Source organism: Glycine soja, chromosome 7, assembly GCF_004193775.1.
Source record: "Glycine soja cultivar W05 chromosome 7, ASM419377v2, whole genome shotgun sequence".
NCBI classification, from domain to species: Eukaryota; Viridiplantae; Streptophyta; class Magnoliopsida; order Fabales; family Fabaceae; genus Glycine; species Glycine soja.
The window spans coordinates 6775386-6793782 of NC_041008.1; the positions used below are offsets into that span (position 1 = coordinate 6775386).

Here is an 18397-nt window from a genome sequence, read left to right on the forward strand (position 1 = left end):
AATCAATATGTTAAAAAATTATTTATTAAAATTTTCATTATAATATAATTAAATATTCAAACACATTTATTTATGATAAATTTCATATAAAGTAAATATTTATTTTGTTGAATACATCAACTAAAGCACTATTAAAATATATATTTGTAATAAATTTAGTTATATAAAGTAAACATCTATTTTTAAGATCACATTAACTGAAATAATATTTAAAAAATATTTATTCATGATAAATTTCAGCAATGTAAAAGAATTTATTTTGTGGGTTTCATTAATTAAAATTCTAATCATAAATTAGCTAAAATACAATTTATTTATGACAAATTTTAGCTATACAGGTAGATATTTATTTTGTGGATTGCATTGACTAAAATTCTAGTCTCGAGTAAAAAGCACGAAACACCAACAAAGGTTATACAGATTAGTTAGAAATAAACTCATATCTTACAAGTGAGATTGATTTTTGTTGTGTTAATGTAAAGATTTGGTTGATTAATAACATGTAAATATATTTGTTGTGTTAATGACAACAAAGGATCCGACTAACCAAATAATGAATATGGTTAAGTTGATGGGAGAGAGAGAAAAGAAACCGGGGAACTCTAGACAATAAAAAGAAGAACTGGGGCCAAAGTATAATAATGCGAAAATGAAAATTGGGGAAATCTTGAAAAAGAAGAGGGAACTAACAAACAACAACAAAGATTGGAGGTTTCTTTCTGTGTTGTTCACTTGTTTGGTCTCTTTCTTTCAACCTTAACCCTTCCAAACCAACACATATAAAAATCAACCCTCTCTTCTTCTTCTCTCTCCGCGGGTTGAGTTGAACTTCAAGAACCTCATAAAACCCTTTCTCTCTCTCTCTCTCTAGATCTGTTCAAATCCGAAACCATTTCCGCTCTAATTTCCAAGAGCAAACCCTAATCCGCTCTCTCTGTATGATACTAGATTTCCCCTCCTCAAAGGCGTAGTTTTGTGTCGATTTGTAAATTCATTCGGTAGTTTAGGTTAGAATTTTTGTGTCAAGTTTTTAGGGTTTTGAATCGGTGAGATGAATCACAACAACAGCAACAATAGAGCGAGGTACCCTCCCGGGATGGGACTTGTGCGCGGGGGTTTCAATCCGAACCTGAGCCAGAACCCGAACCAGAACCAGAACCCGAGCCTGAACCAGAATCATCACGCGTTCCAGGCTCGGCCGCCGTACCACCAACAGCAACAGGCGCAATATGTGCAGAGGCATTTGTTGCAGCAGCAGCAGCAACAGCAGCAGTGGCTGAGAAGGGATGCCAACGCCGTCGACGAGGTTGAGAAGACCGTGCAGTCTGAAGCCGTCGATTCGAGGTGCGTATGTTGTGGTTTTCGTTATATACGGCTCTGCTTGATGTGTGGTTTGTAATTAGGGCTAGGGTCAGTGTTGAGGTGTTGTTGTTGGTATGTTTAGTTTATGTTGTATGGCTTTCTGTAATGTGCTTGCTTGGCTGGTTGGTTTGGTGGTTTCTGATTTTGTAGTTAATGATGAAATGGTGAATGCTTTGTTTGAAAATTTCATTGGTTTGGTTGCTTGGGCATAACTGCATTGGCCAACAATGGCTGTGATTGCATTGTTGAGTGGAGGATTTTTACTTCTGTGTTCTTGTGGTCTAGCTTTTTGGTGATGCTATTGTAGCATCCAATGGTGGATTGACTGGTGGATACGGTTATAGTGTATTGTCCAGTGTTGTTAAATAGGCGCTGTAGCGCTGCTATAGTACTATTGCATCGTGGAATTCCTGTGGATCATGACTGCTACCGCTATTTCGTAGAGTCTCTGGCCAATTGAACTTGGGTTAATATTGTGCCAATTTTTATTTGAGGGCAACTCAAATTTCAAATGCTATGTGAATGCAACTTCTTCTATATGATATAATGGGTTATTGAATTTCTGTGATCTGCCATTGATCACACTGTTATTGCTGGAACCTGTCTTCTTTTGGCGTCTCTAGATCAAAGAGATCCTGTTGTCTGTCCAGCCTGATTGCGAGGTCCTGTTGTGGTGTTGCCGGCCTTCTTTCTATGTGCTGCTGCTTGTGCACTTTTGAGAACTGAAATGTGCGGCACTTTTACCTTGTTTTGCATGACTCCTTGTCTGGTTGGATTGCCCTCCAAATTTTTTTATCCGAGTGGACAATTCATTGTAAAAAGAATCCTGCAATTCATATGATTCTAGGTATGCTGTGTCTCAGAATTGAATAGAAACACTTGTATAGCAATTTATACAATTTTGATAACAATGATTGAAACATGTTTTTTTGTTTATCTGTTTATGATATGAAGTTTATAAATGATTAGGATTTTGAATTATGAGTTATTTTGGTGAAACTATGAGTTTACAATAACTTGGGAATTGTTCAAATCACAATGTATGGCTTTGTTCTTTTACTGCTAGATGAAGCTATTTTCTTGCTAGTTGTTCTGTTATTTCACAACGTAAGAGAATTCTCATTTGTTTATTGGTTTTCCTTTATTAGTTCCCAAGATTGGAAAGCAAGACTAAAGATTCCACCAGCTGATACTCGCTACAAGACAGAGGTATGGTCATGGAATAGCATCATGAAATGCCTGAAGTTATTTGTTATGTGCATTTTGTGTTAATCATATATTTTCTTTGAGATCCTTAGAGCATTACACCTTATTTGTGATATTTCTAATTTCTTACTTTTTTGTTTTTGCATATCCTTATAAGTATGGAGTAATTTTTTTCATACATTATAAATGTTTGGTGAAGATCATTCTTGTCATAGAATTTAACTGGAATTTCATTGATTGATTTGTCTTTTTTAGTGCCTTGTATTGAATTACTGTCAGCTATTTAGACTACAATCATACTGATTTTACAAACTAGTTCAACTATTTATACTTTGTCTAGAGATTTAGTAGATGTACTGAATTTTATTCCTTGTAACTAGTGCAATCAATGACATTTATTAGGGGTATTCAAATCCAAACCGATCCAAACTAAAAATGAAAACCGCTAAAAAACACCCTAAACCGAACCAAACCGACAATTTTTGGATTTGTTTGGATGATTTTGTGCTCAAACCAATTGGTTTGGTTTGGATTGCGGTTTGTGTTTCTAAAACTGAACCAAACCGAAACACTTATATATTACTCCAGTGTTATGCTTTTTATGTATATATCACTTAAGTTTCACGCGTTTTATAGTGTTATGTATACAAAACTTATATATTGTATACTACTTTCTTCTTCAGACAACTTTTTCAGGATATGATTGATTTAAAATGGATGGAAATTTGACGAATTTTTATTATAGAATGTTTAACATATTAACAAGTTTTGTATATTGTTATTAGCAATTTTGTTAATATAAGTTGCTTTAAAAGATGAAAAGAAAGTGTATAGATTTGAATAGAATATATTTTAGTAAAAACTGCAAAAATCGATCTAAACCAAACCACAAAAGATTGGTTTGGTTTGGACTTGATAATAAATTCAAACTGAACCACATGATTTTTTTTATGTTTGGTTTGGATGACTTTCTGATCCAAGACTAAACCAAACGGCACCACGAATACCCCTAGCATTTAACCTAAGTTTTAAATTTCTGAATTTAGTGTGTTATTATATGTTACATATAAATAATTACTTAATATTTCTAATATCTACTTGAAAGGCATAATAAATGATACCATCCATTTATTAATCTGTTTAGCTGCTGTGATTACGGATTTGTCATTATTAACTTTTATTTAATAATATATACTCGTTTGTCTTGATCTGCCTCCTTTTTGTTCCTCAGGATGTAACGGCAACTAAAGGAAATGAGTTTGAGGATTATTTTCTGAAGCGTGAGCTGCTCATGGGAATATATGAGAAGGGTTTTGAAAGGCCTTCTCCCATCCAAGAAGAAAGCATTCCAATTGCTCTTACTGGTAGTGACATTCTTGCTAGGGCTAAAAATGGAACTGGCAAAACAGCTGCATTTTGCATTCCTGCATTGGAAAAAATTGATCAGGACAATAATGTTATTCAAGGTTTGATGTCCTCTTCTAGTCCTCTTACTTTAAGCTTTTCACATGATTCTCATAGCCTAGTAGAAAGGACTGTATATAAAGATGTCTCAGTTCCATAAGCATATCTGCTAGCCTGTTTTTGTCATGAAACAATTTGATTGTATTTAGTTTCAGTCTTCACTTGGTGCAACAAATCTGAGATGTGACCCTACACAGAATCGAAGTAATATTTATGAAACAATGTTAGATTCAGAGTTTATTTGTCTTCTCTTTATTCTCTACTGGATATCTGGTTTTAATAAAGCTCTATGTTTTAGTTACAGGATTTTGAAATTCCCTTTAAATTAATGGATATCTTGTTGATTCTTCCAAAAAGTTATTTTAGATGAAGATGAATGTGTGGATATTTGGATTCATGATTGAAAATAGTTGATATATTTTTGGTGGCATTGTTGATCCATGATTCAATTCTGCATTATTTTCAGTTATTTCTTGGTTGTTGACTTTTTGAATAAGGATGATGATTGGCTTTACCCATGTTTTCTCTGTCATACAGTTGTTATACTGGTCCCAACCCGAGAATTGGCATTGCAAACTTCTCAAGTATGCAAAGAACTTGGAAAGCACTTGAAAATTCAAGTTATGGTTACAACAGGTGGTACCAGCTTGAAAGATGATATAATGCGCTTATATCAACCAGTTCATTTACTAGTTGGAACACCAGGAAGAATATTAGATCTTGCCAAGAAAGGTGTTTGTATTCTGAAAGATTGCGCTATGCTTGTTATGGATGAGGTAAACACATTTCACCTGTAAGTCACTCATTTATATAATTTGGTTGAGACACATGAACAGTTTGGAAAACATTTTTCATATTTAAAGAGGTTTAGTAAGTCAAAGGTAAGAATGATGATTGGATCTTATTCGACAAATATGATCCGATGTGCATTTATGTTTCCTTAATTTTTTGTCCAGTTTGCTAGGATTAGGAATTTGTATTCCTAAATGTTGTCAAACTGGTAGTGGAAGCAAATGCCTCTGTTCATTGATTTCAAATTCATGTTTTAAATATTGAGCAGAATATATTATCTTTTCCATTATTTGTGCATGTTCATTCTATGGCACTTTTAAGATTTATGTCTTAAGTAGTAACAGTTACTTATCAGTCTGAGGCTTTACATAGCTTTTTGTGTTTGTCAGGCCGATAAGCTTCTGTCCCCAGAGTTTCAACCATCTATAGAGCAGCTGATTCATTTTCTTCCTACAACCCGTCAAATCTTGATGTTTTCAGCCACATTTCCTGTTACTGTAAAGGATTTCAAAGATAGGTATCTTCAAAAGCCTTATGTCATCAATCTTATGGATGAGCTAACTCTGAAGGGTATTACACAATTTTATGCATTCGTGGAAGAGAGACAGAAAGTCCACTGCCTAAATACTCTATTTTCTAAGGTTTGCTTTTTCTTTGCTCTCTTGATTTTCTTATATGCTGCCTGTGAATATAATGCTAATGCTGATGATGATGGCTTCTATATCAGCTGCAAATAAACCAGTCTATCATCTTCTGCAATTCAGTGAATCGGGTTGAACTCCTTGCCAAGAAAATCACAGAACTTGGGTATTCATGTTTCTACATTCATGCAAAGATGTTGCAAGACCATCGTAACAGAGTGTTTCATGATTTCCGCAATGGTGCATGTCGAAATCTTGTTTGTACTGGTACATTGCTGACACTTTAGAATCTATGAATGGGCAAAATGAAGTTTTTTTTTTTGTTGTTTTTGAATGATACCCATCCTACCAGTTATGGTTGTGTGCAATATTTATTAGGTTTTGGTCCATTTTCTTTTTCTGATAGTATCTGCATTTTTATTTTAAAAAACAAATTTTGTAATCAATAATTGTATATTCTATATTTGTTTGGTGTAGTGTTTGTTTCATGATATATTAATTTATCTGTATAATTAAACTCTTGGTTAGATTTTCTACTTTTACAAATACTGTTGTAATAATTTAAGTTTTTCATATATTTACATGTGAAACATTTGCAGATCTTTTTACTAGAGGAATAGACATTCAAGCAGTTAACGTTGTTATTAATTTTGATTTTCCCAAGAACGCAGAGACTTATTTGCACAGGGTATGTTCTGTTTGATTTGTGCTAACTCCCTACCTCACCTAATTAGTTATGTTACATGTTCTAAAGGATGCTCTGCTGATGATAGGTTGGTCGTTCTGGGAGGTTTGGGCACCTTGGTTTAGCAGTGAACTTGATTACCTATGAGGATCGCTTTAATCTGTATGTAATTTACATTTGAATTGATTTTTTTTTTTAGATATTTGCTGTATGTTTTCTGATGCATTCCATCTTTTGTTCAGATATAGGATTGAACAAGAACTTGGAACTGAAATAAAGCAGATTCCCCCACAAATTGATCAGGCAATTTATTGTCGGTGATTGGCTTTAAATACCAGTGTTGTGTTTACAGTTGCGGCTAATAGCAGTGGTGAGTGATAGGATTTATGTTTTCCGTATCTATAATGGGCATTTCCCAAATTCAGATAAAGAGTTGTCTCTAAAAGTGGAGATAAATATGAATAATTTTAAGTGTTGCTGCAAGTTGGTTTCAATATCTTTCTCACGAAGGACTTGGATGTTTTAATTAATTTCTTTTAAGGATGAAATAAATGCGTTGTGATCAGCCAAAAATATGTAGTTTTATTAGTTGTCTATTCATGGAACTTCAATTTTGGTTTATCTTCATTTTTAAAATATTTTGATCAAGTTTTGCCTGGATTTTTTACATGTACTAAATGTGTTCAGGATTGTATATGCTAAATTCATCTTGTAGTTCTATGCATTGGTGCATGCGTACTTGTTTTAGCTCATGGTTTATCAATTATTATTTGTAGCTGCTGTTGCTGTTGCTGATGCGTGGATTTCTTGCAGGTTAGTGTGACCGTGGCTCAAGTAGGTGGGTGAGAGGATCTGCTAAGCTAGTGGCAAATTGTGTATTATTGGAACCTGGCATGAGAGGATGCACTGTCAAAAACTGGGTATTACCCATTACTGAGTGCTTTCAGATTAATTCTGGTTTTGGGAGCCCTGAAACATTGTTGAGACCTTTAAAAAGTTTAATATTGGCTTTTATCTGCCAGATAGTTATTGGGTTCAGTTTGGGTTTCTGTTTTACATTTGCAGATTTATTCTGTCATTACATGTTTTTAGTATTGTAGTTTTATAATTGAATGTTTTAGGGATGATATACCTTGATATGGACATGTTCCTTCCTTATGCTATTATCCTATGGCGAATGCTCATCGGTGTCTTCAGGGCACTGACTAAGGAATTCAAAATAGTAACTTTTCATTAAAGTGTCATGAATATATCTCTATTCTGTACTGTGATTTCGAATGCATTTTCAATTTGGATTTTAATAAAAACTTTTTGGATTCCTTAATCAGTGCCCTAGGGTTACTTATTAGCAAGACCCTTGTGCTATCAGTTTACCATTATAGGTTCTCTTATAGATTGTAGATTAGTTGTAGGAATCTCAACATTTGCTGCTCATATTATGCCATATGGTTCTTGGTGGTGCCGGTTTATCCACAATTGCTTGTCGCTAGGATTTTCATGGCCATTGCCGTTGAAGACTCGAAGTCCTAACCAAGCTTCTGGAGCCTTTCTTTTGATAGAGTCCTTTGTCTTTTTTCAATTGTTAATTTCATGAAACTATGTAGATATGGGACTGAAATGGTATTTCTGCTGGGTATCTTCTGATTTTCATGGATTTTCAGCATTGGGTACAATGCACATTTTCAAGTAAAAAAAGAATGCACATTTCCAAGCGTCACTTTATTACTTTCAATTCGTTTTTTTTGCTGGAAATCCTTAACTTTGTCAACAATGTTAGTATCTTTGCAAATAATTTTTTTATTTAAATATATAATTAAGAGCATTTTTATTTTCTTCATTTTTTAAATAATAATAGATTTTTCTAAAACAATTCTACACCATTTTAGTAATTAATTTCTCATTCAAATAACATTAAATTTTGAAAATATTTTCAAAACTAGTGATCCTAAAATTCAAGAAAGCAAACAGTTATGGGACATTATTTTAGAAAACAAATTTGTTTTAAGATACTTTGATATGTATTTATGGGACAAACATTCTGAAAAAATTGTACTGTATATGCATTGCGTATGGATCTCAACGGGATGAAGGGTGCGAGAAGTTGTTATTTTGAATTCATGGAATCATTAAACCTGCATGGGTTATGCAGTTTACTTTTTCAAATGTGATTATAGTAGCACTAAATAGTATTAACTAACTTCTTTAATTAACTTAAAATGTAGTTCATTTTTTTATATTTAAGTCCGTAGAAAATATATATGAATTTTTTTGGTGAAAAGAAAATACATATGAATTGAAGTGAATGTGACAGTGAATTGCGCTTCATATAGCTAGAAATCTCATGTTTACGTTATCCAGGCTATCCAGCGTCTTCATGAAGGAATGGTCTAAACACACCGAAATGAATTGTTACTTTGTGTGAAATGAAATCTTACCAGACAATGCTGACTTTCTTATGTTTCAACTCATTCTTATTATGCAGTCTTCTTCGTAAAAGGACTTGGGGATATCATAGCTCAATTCCTTGCTCAACAAGATGGGCATTTAAAACACTTATGCATTATATGTATGAATTAGCATCCGTGATTCACATTTGATTAATTTTTTATGCTAAGATACACCAAAAGCAGCTAAAAATGAATTGTGTAAATGGAAATTCATACACGATAGTATTAACTTGAGTCAGAAAGGGGTATTAAGTCATTTTAGTGATAAATTCACTCATTATAACAAAATTTGATCATGATGTGTACATATGTAAATTTGTTATAATTCGAGAAAAGTTTTATAGAAAATGCTTTTACTAGTTTACCAACTATATTAAAAATGAATTATCATAATATTTTTTTTATTAGTTGACAGAAATATTAAGATGACTTTTTGGAGTAATAGAAGTTTGTTTATATTCAAACTGTATCGACAAAAAAAAAAAAAAAAAAGCTTATATCGAAGATTCTTATTACCAAGTATCAATCTTTTTTATTTCTTAGTTGGTTTATCAATATTGACAAATGATAACTTTAGAAACTATGACTAATTCCCTAAAAAAGAAAAAAGAAACTATGCCTCATAATCCTCATAAATTTGCACACCAATTATTGGATAATACTTTAGTTTCAGATTATTATTATTTTTTGGATATATCTGTATCTAGAATTTAGATCGATCGAGTCTTTAATACTGGACTTTCGAGGGATGATATACGATACGATATCTAACCTCACAGTTGCATTTTCATTATTTTAAAAAGTAAAAAGCACACATAAAAAATATCAGTTAGGATTGCATTTTGGAAAATGTTACGCGGAGCATTCATTTTGCTGTGTACACCCAGCACAACAAATATAATTCCCATATTGCCCTTTTGTAATTGGTTTATGGATTCATAATTTGTAAGCTAATTACGAATCAACAATCCTATGACTTTTGAGTTATTAGCACAATGTTATTCTAACCAACTGAGTTAATAGATCAATAATGTTATAAAATAATTCATGTCAATATATATAATATTAAATTTTTAATATATATTTAATACACATGTAAATATATATAATAAATTTTGTGATAATTAATTTTGATCTAATAATTAATTTGTTTGCATATATGAATTGTAAATGAAATCTATGATTTTTATTTAAAATTTATATATATAAAAAATATTATTAGATCAAAATTTATTATAATATGGTCAAAAAATACATTAGTATATTTATGTTAATAATGTATTTTTTTATATATATAATTTTTTATTAAATCTATGATTTATATTTATAATTTATATATATAAAAAACTAATCATTAGATAAAAATTAATTATCACAAAATTTATTATATAAATTTACATGTGTTTAAATATATATTAAAAGTTTTCGTCTTATATATATTGATATTAATTATTTTATAGCATAATTAACTTATTAGTTTAGTTAGAATGTTATACTAATAATTAAAAGTTATAGATTTAATTTCTATCGAACATTAATTTTAAATTAATTTATAAAATATATTTTTTTTTAAGATCGTACGAGCCAAATACGGATGGATTGAGCTGATCCGTAAATAGCAGTAAAATAAATGGTGTGCCTAGCATTTCCCTTGCATTTATTACCCGAAGCTGAGCACTGCAGGATAAGGATGGTCGTCGAAAGTTTATCAGAAAACTTAATCAATCAGTTCATTTCATCTATTTTATTGTGTGGTATGTTATTCTTAAAAAATTAACTCGCAAAATTGTAAGAAAAATATTAGATGTAAGAATCCATGAATAACATTTTGAATAGATTCCATGTGAGGGGAAACAACTATACAAATATCTAGAACATAGAACTGGGAACAGAATTACCTAAATGGAAAGAATCACTCATACGTACAACATGAGAAAATAAAATATTATAGGTATTATAATTTGATATGAAAAGAGAATTAGAGAAAAAGAAGAGATGTTTAAAAAATATAATCATCACTCTTTCTATAATATAACAAACTAAGTTATCTTTAGAGATATTCACATCTAATATTTGATGATATTTCAAACAAAATTATGTATAAACCGACGATTTAATATATGAAACAATAAATATTCTAATTTAATTTGATAGCGTCTAAAAAATGTAACAAATATGTCTTAAATATAAATTAATGATAAATTAAGTTCTAAAGTTTATAACTTAATATTAATTAGTCTTTAAAAATATATTTATTATTAAATTAGTCGTTCAATATTAAAATCTAATAAAAGAAAATTTCACAAAACTAATTACAGTACAGGATGTAATTATTTTATTATGAAGAGAAATAGTTATTTATCCTTTTTATTTTCTTATTGGCTCTTTCTGCATAGAAAAACATGAAACAAAGAAAATAAATGCTTATTTGATGCTGAATCCGTACACTGCATGTCATTAATTGGATCTTCATCGATGCTTCTTTTCCACTCAGTCCATCCTTTGAAATCTCTGAGCATGTCACTGTATGTACTGATGTACATGTTCATTACTCAATCTTATAGTACTAACTTTTTTTCTTCTTCTTGATTCTGTATTTAATGCAGTCACTATCGTATTCACTGTATCCGCTTTTATCTGTCATGCCATTTATGTGCAAAACAAAAACCTTTGATAAAGAACACACATCCTTTATCTTCTTTTATCATGCACCTTTTTATTGTTTCGTATTTTAAATATGATGATTTGAGGATAAATAAAAAATGTTATATATAAAAATTAAAATAACTAAAGTGGTTACTTGTAGTGTGTTTGCATCCCCATCCACCTCCAAAAACGTTGATTTTCTTAAATATGTGCTTTTTTTTATAGATGGAAATCAAAGATAGTGTTGCGGATTCTTATAATTCTCATGTATTTTATTTAATTAATTAAACTAAGTTCACTTGACAAAATAAATAAAATTTTAAAATTTAAATTGGATGAAAAGTAAAAGGAAAGAAAATTTTAAAATTTTGTATCTTGAAGTTAATTTTTCTTAAAATTTTCTCTTCATTTTTTCCTTCCCAATGCAATTCTTCCAAATGCACTTTTAGGGGGGAAGGCTTCATTTAGTTTGGTGGTATTGAAATGGTTGGTTTGCTTGTGCAAAGGAGTAATTGGAAAGAGAAGAGGCAACTGAAAAAAAATTTAGCGTTGACTTGGTTGACTCTAGTAAACAGCAACGAGAGAGAGAGCTTGTACGGGCCATGAGAGAAATTGAAAAAAGAAGAGAATAAAAAAAAGAGGGTAAAGTAAAATAATTAAATAGAGAAACATTTTGCATAAAAAAGAGGGTCAAAATAATTATTATTTTAATTTTTTAATGTAATACTATTTTTTTATAATATAATGATAAACTATAAAATTTATAAATAGATTAATGATGATATAACGTTAATTTTATAAAATTATTACTCTATCTCGTTTATTTATTATTATTATTTAGTTTGTGTAAAATAATTTAAGGTGATAATTATTGTAAAACGAAAGGAGTAGTGTTTTTACCAAAAATAGTCAATAACTTGAAAGTGAAAATCTCACCTCCTTTTTAATAAAATTTATTTGTAAACCTCCTTTTTAATAAAATTTATTTGTAAACGTCATTGGAGAAGTTTTTTTAAAAAATTATAACTTTTGGAATGTATTTGATATATTTAAAAGACTTTTGGAAATATTATTATAAATTTAGTTAAACTTCTCATTTATTTAGAAATTTTGGATTCCCACTTCTTTTCATAAGAAGGTTTTCTTAAGAAACGATTAATAAGGCATTTCTGATAATATATACTGTATTTTTTTAAAAATTAATCCAAAACATGAGAATCTACGGGGCTATTTGATTTGAGAAAATATTTCCTGTTTTTATTTTTTTTATTTTGAGTTGGTATAAAAAATAAAAAAATAGCAAAAAACAATAATTTTTTTTACTATTTGCTTATTTGACTTTTAAAAAAAATGAAAATAATATGAAATTCTTTTGTAATTAAAAGTGAATAAAAAAATGAAAAGAAATATTTTCTCAAATCAATTTGTCAGCTATATACTCCCGTGCAGCATTTATAAGAATTCATTATTGCAGCTTCTTTTTTATCCTCTCACTTAAAACACCAACTGTTTATACTAATACAAGTAGTACAGTTCCTTAAAATTAACGCTTAATTATATAAATACTACCTTAATTATATTTTAAATTTTAATTTAATCCCTCAATTATTAAAATATTCAATTTGATTCCTCAATTGCTTAAAACACTTCAATTGAATCCCTCAATTATTTGAAAATTGAATTAGTTCCTTTAATTATTTAAAATATTATAATTAAGTCATTTTCTACAATAAAATACAAGTTAAAATGTAATTTTTATTCATCTATTTTTTCAAATCTACGATTTTAGTTCTCTAATTATTTAATTGAGATATTTTATTATCACTTTTTAAAAAAATTTAATTTTAGTTTCTCATTTTTTAATTGAAACATTTTATCTCTTACTTTTCAAAAATATACAATTTTAGTTATTATGGTCAATTTCAAACATTTGGTTTATGTATTTTGTAAATATTGACTAGCACATATCTATTTATTATTCAAATGATAATTTTTTTTAAAAATTATTTAATTGCTAATGAGCTTAAATTTTTTTAAAAAAAATTAAAAAAGTACATAGTCAAATCTTAAATTGATATAGGCCACTAAAATTAAAGTTTTTTTTTTAAAAAAATATGAGACGAAATATTTCAATTAAAAAATTAAGAGACTAAAATCACAAATTTAAAAAAATCAGGAAGATGAAATTTACATTTTAGCCTAAAATAAATATTTTGATTAAATTTTAAATAATTAAGGGGTGTAACTGAACTTTTTAATAATTAAGGAATTTAATTGATTTTTTTAAATAATTAAAGAACTTGATTAATATTTTTAACAATTGAGGGATCTAATTTAATTTTTTTAAAATAATTAAAGAATATTATCAAATATTTTAATAATTGAGAGATTGAATTTAACTTTTCATTATAATTAAGAGAATAATTATATAATTAAATCTAAAATTAATTCATCAAAACTTAGATTAACTATTAGTTACTACTATTGGGTAACCTGTGTAGCTAGGGAAAGAGATAAAGACACTCTTACAATTCTATCGGTGAGTATGTAATGAAGAAAACAAAAGAGAAAACACACATACAATGTTCGGTTTGTTGCATTTACTGAACATTCGCATTTATTGCATAGAGCCAGCTTGAAACTCGCCTATAATTTAGTCTACCGATTTTAATTTGGTTTAATTTTTTATCAAAAAATTATTCGAATAAAACTTGAAAAATACATATGATTCGGTTGTCATTTACAATAAAATTCGAACAAAACAAAACAAATATTTTACTGTTTAGTTCAGTTTGATTTTTGTGATTTTTACTAAAAAATTATTTCATTAAAATTTATATATATTTTTTATATTTTAAATAAAATTACATTAAAATTTATTAATATGTTAAACCTTCTATAATAAAAATCTATTAAATTTATCTATTTCAAATCAAATATATCTTTAAAAAATCACTTGAAAAAAAAAGTCACTTAAAAGAAAAAAATATATATTATATAAATTTTATATACATAACATTATAAAATAAACATTATGAAACTTAAGTGATACATACATAAAATATATAATATTAAATTAACATAAGTGTTAATATAAATATTCCAGTTAAATTCGATTAAAAAACATAAACCATAAATTAAACTGAATCAATCAATTTAAGAAAAAAAATATTTAAAAAATTAAAAAAAATCTATTTAATTTAATTTTTTATTTTTTGAATCATTTTAAATTTTTATTTTGGATTGATTTTGATGTGCACACCATTATTATAGGGCTTGTAAGTCCCCTATCATTAAATACTGCCTCCTCGAATAGCCATAATGATCATAATGATACACAATATTTTTTCCTTTCAACTTTAAATCCTTCCCAATTTATGTCATACCCACTTCGAGGCTTCAAGTGCTAGCTAGCAACGTGCAAGGAAACTCACTCTTGAAGGTTTGTATGTGAAATTAAAAATTAAAAAATGTTGCTATCTCTTTTTTATATTTGGTTTATTAATAAATGAACATTATTATGATTTCCAGTTTGTGAATGTCCTTTGTTGGTAAGGATGGGAAGGAAGCCATGTTGTGACAAGATGGGGTTGAAGAAGGGTTCTTGGACTGCTGAAGAGGATGAGATTCTTGTTAATTATATCAACAAGAATGGTGGTCATGGAAGTTGGCGTTCTCTCCCTAAGTTAGCAGGTTTTCATGCCCTTTTGTTTTGTGTTTTTTCTCTTGTTAGCTTGACCTTGAGGTCCTTGTTTTAGTGGTTATGTTTTGAAATTCTACTTCAAAAATCACTTTTTTTCACTTGGAAACAAAAGCTCCCCCCTCTTTTTGTTACACCCAGAAAGCAATGAAAAATGCTACTTTTGAAGCTATCTGTCCATTGATATGAAGCATATGTTCCTTAAATTTAGCTTCTTCTTTTTTTTTTAAATTGCTGGTAAGTCTGCACTTTGCACCTTTAGGTAGAGAAGCTTTTATATGAAATCGGCTTTAATACACTCTTGCAAAAAATGGATAGAAATAACAAAATTGTGTTCGGCTCCTTCCTTATTTAACATATTTTGTAATTTTTAATGAATTTTGATTAATTAAAAAGAACATAATATTAAAACTTCTCATTTTAGAGTATTAATATGTGGACATTACATCATCCAAACATGCATTCTATTAGCATCAACTTTTTTTTCTCTTTTTATATTACATCATATTATCTATCATATCTGTAATTTTCTTTTCTTTTTTTCTTTCTATCTCGATGTATGAACTAGAGTTTAAGTGTTTACTCAACGTTTTCTTAAATTTTAATACAAATATTTTTACGCATTGAATATATTTGAAATATGTACTCAAGTTAAGTTTAGTTGTAGATTTTACATTAATAACCATTTTGTTTCTAAATATCAGGTCATGTTTTTGTGTTGATTATCTCTTGTTCTTTTTGTGTTTTCAACGGAAAACTTGGCCTTCATTTTTATTGGGTTTGTTACACATAAGCTAACAAAGTGCCAATTCACTCGTCCATTTGTAGATTTTTAATTTTTTCACATGAACAGTTTTGTTTTTTTATACTTGCTTTACATAACTTGCATTTAACCCTCCCTTTCAGGTCTTCTTCGTTGTGGCAAGAGTTGCCGGCTAAGATGGACAAACTACCTCAGACCAGATATTAAACGTGGTTCCTTTACACTTGAGGAAGAAAAACTAATCATACAGCTTCATGGTATCCTTGGAAATAGGTACTTAATGTTGACTAAGAGTGAGACACAAAATTTTAGCATAATTTTGTTAAATGATGGAAAGATACAAGGTTCATAAGAGAATTGAATTGTCAATGGTCTAGTTCTTGTCTTGCAACTCATTATTATGTGAAAATGGAGTCCAAATCTCAGTTAATGGCAGATATTTCGGAATTGAAAGTTTGATATGATATGGTGTTTAAAATGGGAAAATGCTCTTTGGTGCAAAAAATATTTCATGAAACAGTTAGGAAGAGATGTGATTGGTTAAAAACTTAAAAGAGAGATATGCAGTAAAAAAAAAATTCATAACCTAAACGACAATGAGATAAAAAATTCATAACCTAAAAGAGAGATGTCATGTAGATATTAATAAAGATTATAATAGTTTCAGACTATATAATAATTACTCTCTTTTTCTTATTTTGACAATACTCAACAAATGAACAAATTCACAGGTGGGCTGCTATAGCCTCTCAGCTACCAGGAAGAACAGACAATGAGATCAAGAACTTATGGAACACCCACTTAAAGAAACGTCTCATTTGCATGGGCCTGGACCCACAAACCCACCAACCACTAGCCTCTCCTCATAACCTAAACGACAAGGCCCATGCATCATCCACTTCAACCCGCCACATGGCCCAGTGGGAGACTGCAAGGCTTGAAGCAGAGGCCAGGCTCTCAAGGGAGCCACATTTCAACAACAAAACTGACTCTGACTACTTCCTCCGCATTTGGAACTCTGAAGTTGGAGAATCTTTTCGTGATGTCCACAAATCAGAATCTTCAATCAAATGTGAGTCATTGTCTGCCACCACTACTACTACCACTACAGATTTGGCTTCCTCAACCCCAGCAAGCATTGTCAAAAAGGAGTTTTTGTGGGGTGTTAAGAAAATTGTCTCTTATTCATCATCAAGCTCTAGTGAACTAGAACATGACTCTTGTGACACTTCATTGCAGTTCTTGTTGGACTTTCCTATAAACAATGACATGAGCTTCTTAGAATTATGAGACACCAACCCTTCCTTACCCTTAATTAGTGCACGTATGATGTTGTTGATATGCTGACATGTATCCTTCTGTTGGCTATTTTGTAGACTTATATCATGTTTGGATAACTATAAAAATTGATTCTGAAACCAAAAATTACGGTGAAAATTTGAAAAAAGTGGAAGCTGCTATTTGTTCCTTTGACTTTCAACAAATTAATCTAATCAAAACATGCTATTAGAATAGGATAAAATGAACTAGTAATTATAGCTGAGTACAACGGTTATTCAGCATTAATGACATTGCAGAAATTTGATTATTATTAGGCTTTTCACATTTAAGGACTGGTAAAAATGTGACTAGTTGACTGATATTAGTGTATTGTTATTTCTTATCTAATTTTTTATATGTAATTTTGAAATTTATATTGATACACTCACATATATCCCAGCATATCGATTATTGATATACCGTATCACTATTTATATGTAATCACTAAAATTACACACTTAAATTACCACTAACTTTAGAGCACATTATTTTCTGGAAAGATGTAATACAAAATTGGCCCATTAGCTCTTTTGAGTTTTGACCCTAAACCTTAAACACATTCCGTTTCTGTATAGTCTGTGGTCTATGATTTTGATGTGTTCATTTGTTTTATGTGCAACTAATATTAAACAAAAACACTTGAAAATCGATAAGAAGCACAGAAGGTATCTTCCTAGTGTCATTAGTTTATAGTTAAGAATATTACACATCATCATCTTCCATAAAGAGAAAATCTATCGCTTGATGTTTCATGGTAAGAATGATTCTTTTGTGGAAAAAAAAAGATGGAACAAAGCATCTTAACAGAAAGACCTACGGGTTGTCCTGTATGTCACAAACTTTACACTGTCAAACAAGTTTTTTTAGCTGATAAAAATACTAGAAACTAACTGAAAATCTTTGTTTAATTACATAGCAAGCATACTCATAATCTAAACCTTATCATAATACAACTAAACCTTAATTAGCAAACATACTCATAATGCCCCCCTTTCAATTTCATACACACATGAACAACATTTAAAAACAAGCAAGAAAAGTTGTAGAAAATTTCATTGTTGCCATGACATCAGACCCTACAAAAGCATCCAAGGCACTTCTTTGGAGTCCAGTAGCACGGTAGTTCGCAGCATTTTTCTGTAACTTGAGATTTTTTTTTTTTACAAAGCTTGCTTCAATCGTTGCCTTCTCCTTTGATTGCTTGTGCATTAAGGCTCTTTTGTTGTTCACTTTGTCATAAAATTCTGCTTTATTTTCCTCTATAATTTTTTCCTGCACAGATACGAGAGCGTTATTAAAAAGTTGAATGCAATATATTCTTAAGTGCTTGTATCTTTATGTGAACCTACTTAACTCAATATAGTGACAAGA

General features: G+C 29.7%; 2 protein-coding genes across 2 annotated transcripts; both read left to right on the forward strand.

Moving 5' to 3' along the window:
- The first annotated feature begins 695 nt into the window (after nt 1-695).
- On the forward strand, nt 696-7867 carry LOC114418459 (DEAD-box ATP-dependent RNA helicase 8-like). Its single transcript, XM_028383804.1, has 10 exons — nt 696-1344; nt 2511-2571; nt 3800-4034; nt 4570-4808; nt 5214-5465; nt 5552-5732; nt 6065-6153; nt 6239-6312; nt 6393-6520; nt 6964-7867. Exons 1-9 carry the CDS (start codon nt 1052-1054, stop codon nt 6469-6471), a joined length of 1503 nt encoding a protein of 500 aa, XP_028239605.1. The 5' UTR covers nt 696-1051; the 3' UTR covers nt 6472-6520; nt 6964-7867.
- Nucleotides 7868-14780: 6913 nt separating this feature from the next.
- Nucleotides 14781-16998, forward strand: LOC114417711 (transcription factor MYB41-like). The gene is made up of 3 exons (XM_028382795.1): nt 14781-14936; nt 15850-15979; nt 16438-16998. The coding sequence occupies exons 1-3, from the start codon at nt 14801-14803 to the stop codon at nt 16994-16996; spliced, it is 825 nt and encodes a 274-aa protein (XP_028238596.1). The 5' UTR covers nt 14781-14800; the 3' UTR covers nt 16997-16998.
- Nucleotides 16999-18397: the final 1399 nt, after the last annotated feature.

What these genes read in the sequence shown, in the direction of transcription:
- LOC114418459 (XM_028383804.1), top strand. Translation starts at nt 1,052, where the DNA reads ATGAATCACAACAACAGCAACAATAGAGCGAGGTACCCTCCCGGGATG. An exon ending in TCTGAAGCCGTCGATTCGAG is followed by an intron (nt 1,345 to 2,510) that starts GTGCGTATGTTG and finishes TTCCTTTATTAG; the next exon opens with TTCCCAAGATTGGAAAGCAA. An exon ending in TCGAAATCTTGTTTGTACTG is followed by an intron (nt 5,733 to 6,064) that starts GTACATTGCTGA and finishes AAACATTTGCAG; the next exon opens with ATCTTTTTACTAGAGGAATA.
- LOC114417711 (XM_028382795.1), top strand. Translation starts at nt 14,801, where the DNA reads ATGGGAAGGAAGCCATGTTGTGACAAGATGGGGTTGAAGAAGGGTTCT. An exon ending in TTCTCTCCCTAAGTTAGCAG is followed by an intron (nt 14,937 to 15,849) that starts GTTTTCATGCCC and finishes CCTCCCTTTCAG; the next exon opens with GTCTTCTTCGTTGTGGCAAG. An exon ending in CATGGTATCCTTGGAAATAG is followed by an intron (nt 15,980 to 16,437) that starts GTACTTAATGTT and finishes ACAAATTCACAG; the next exon opens with GTGGGCTGCTATAGCCTCTC.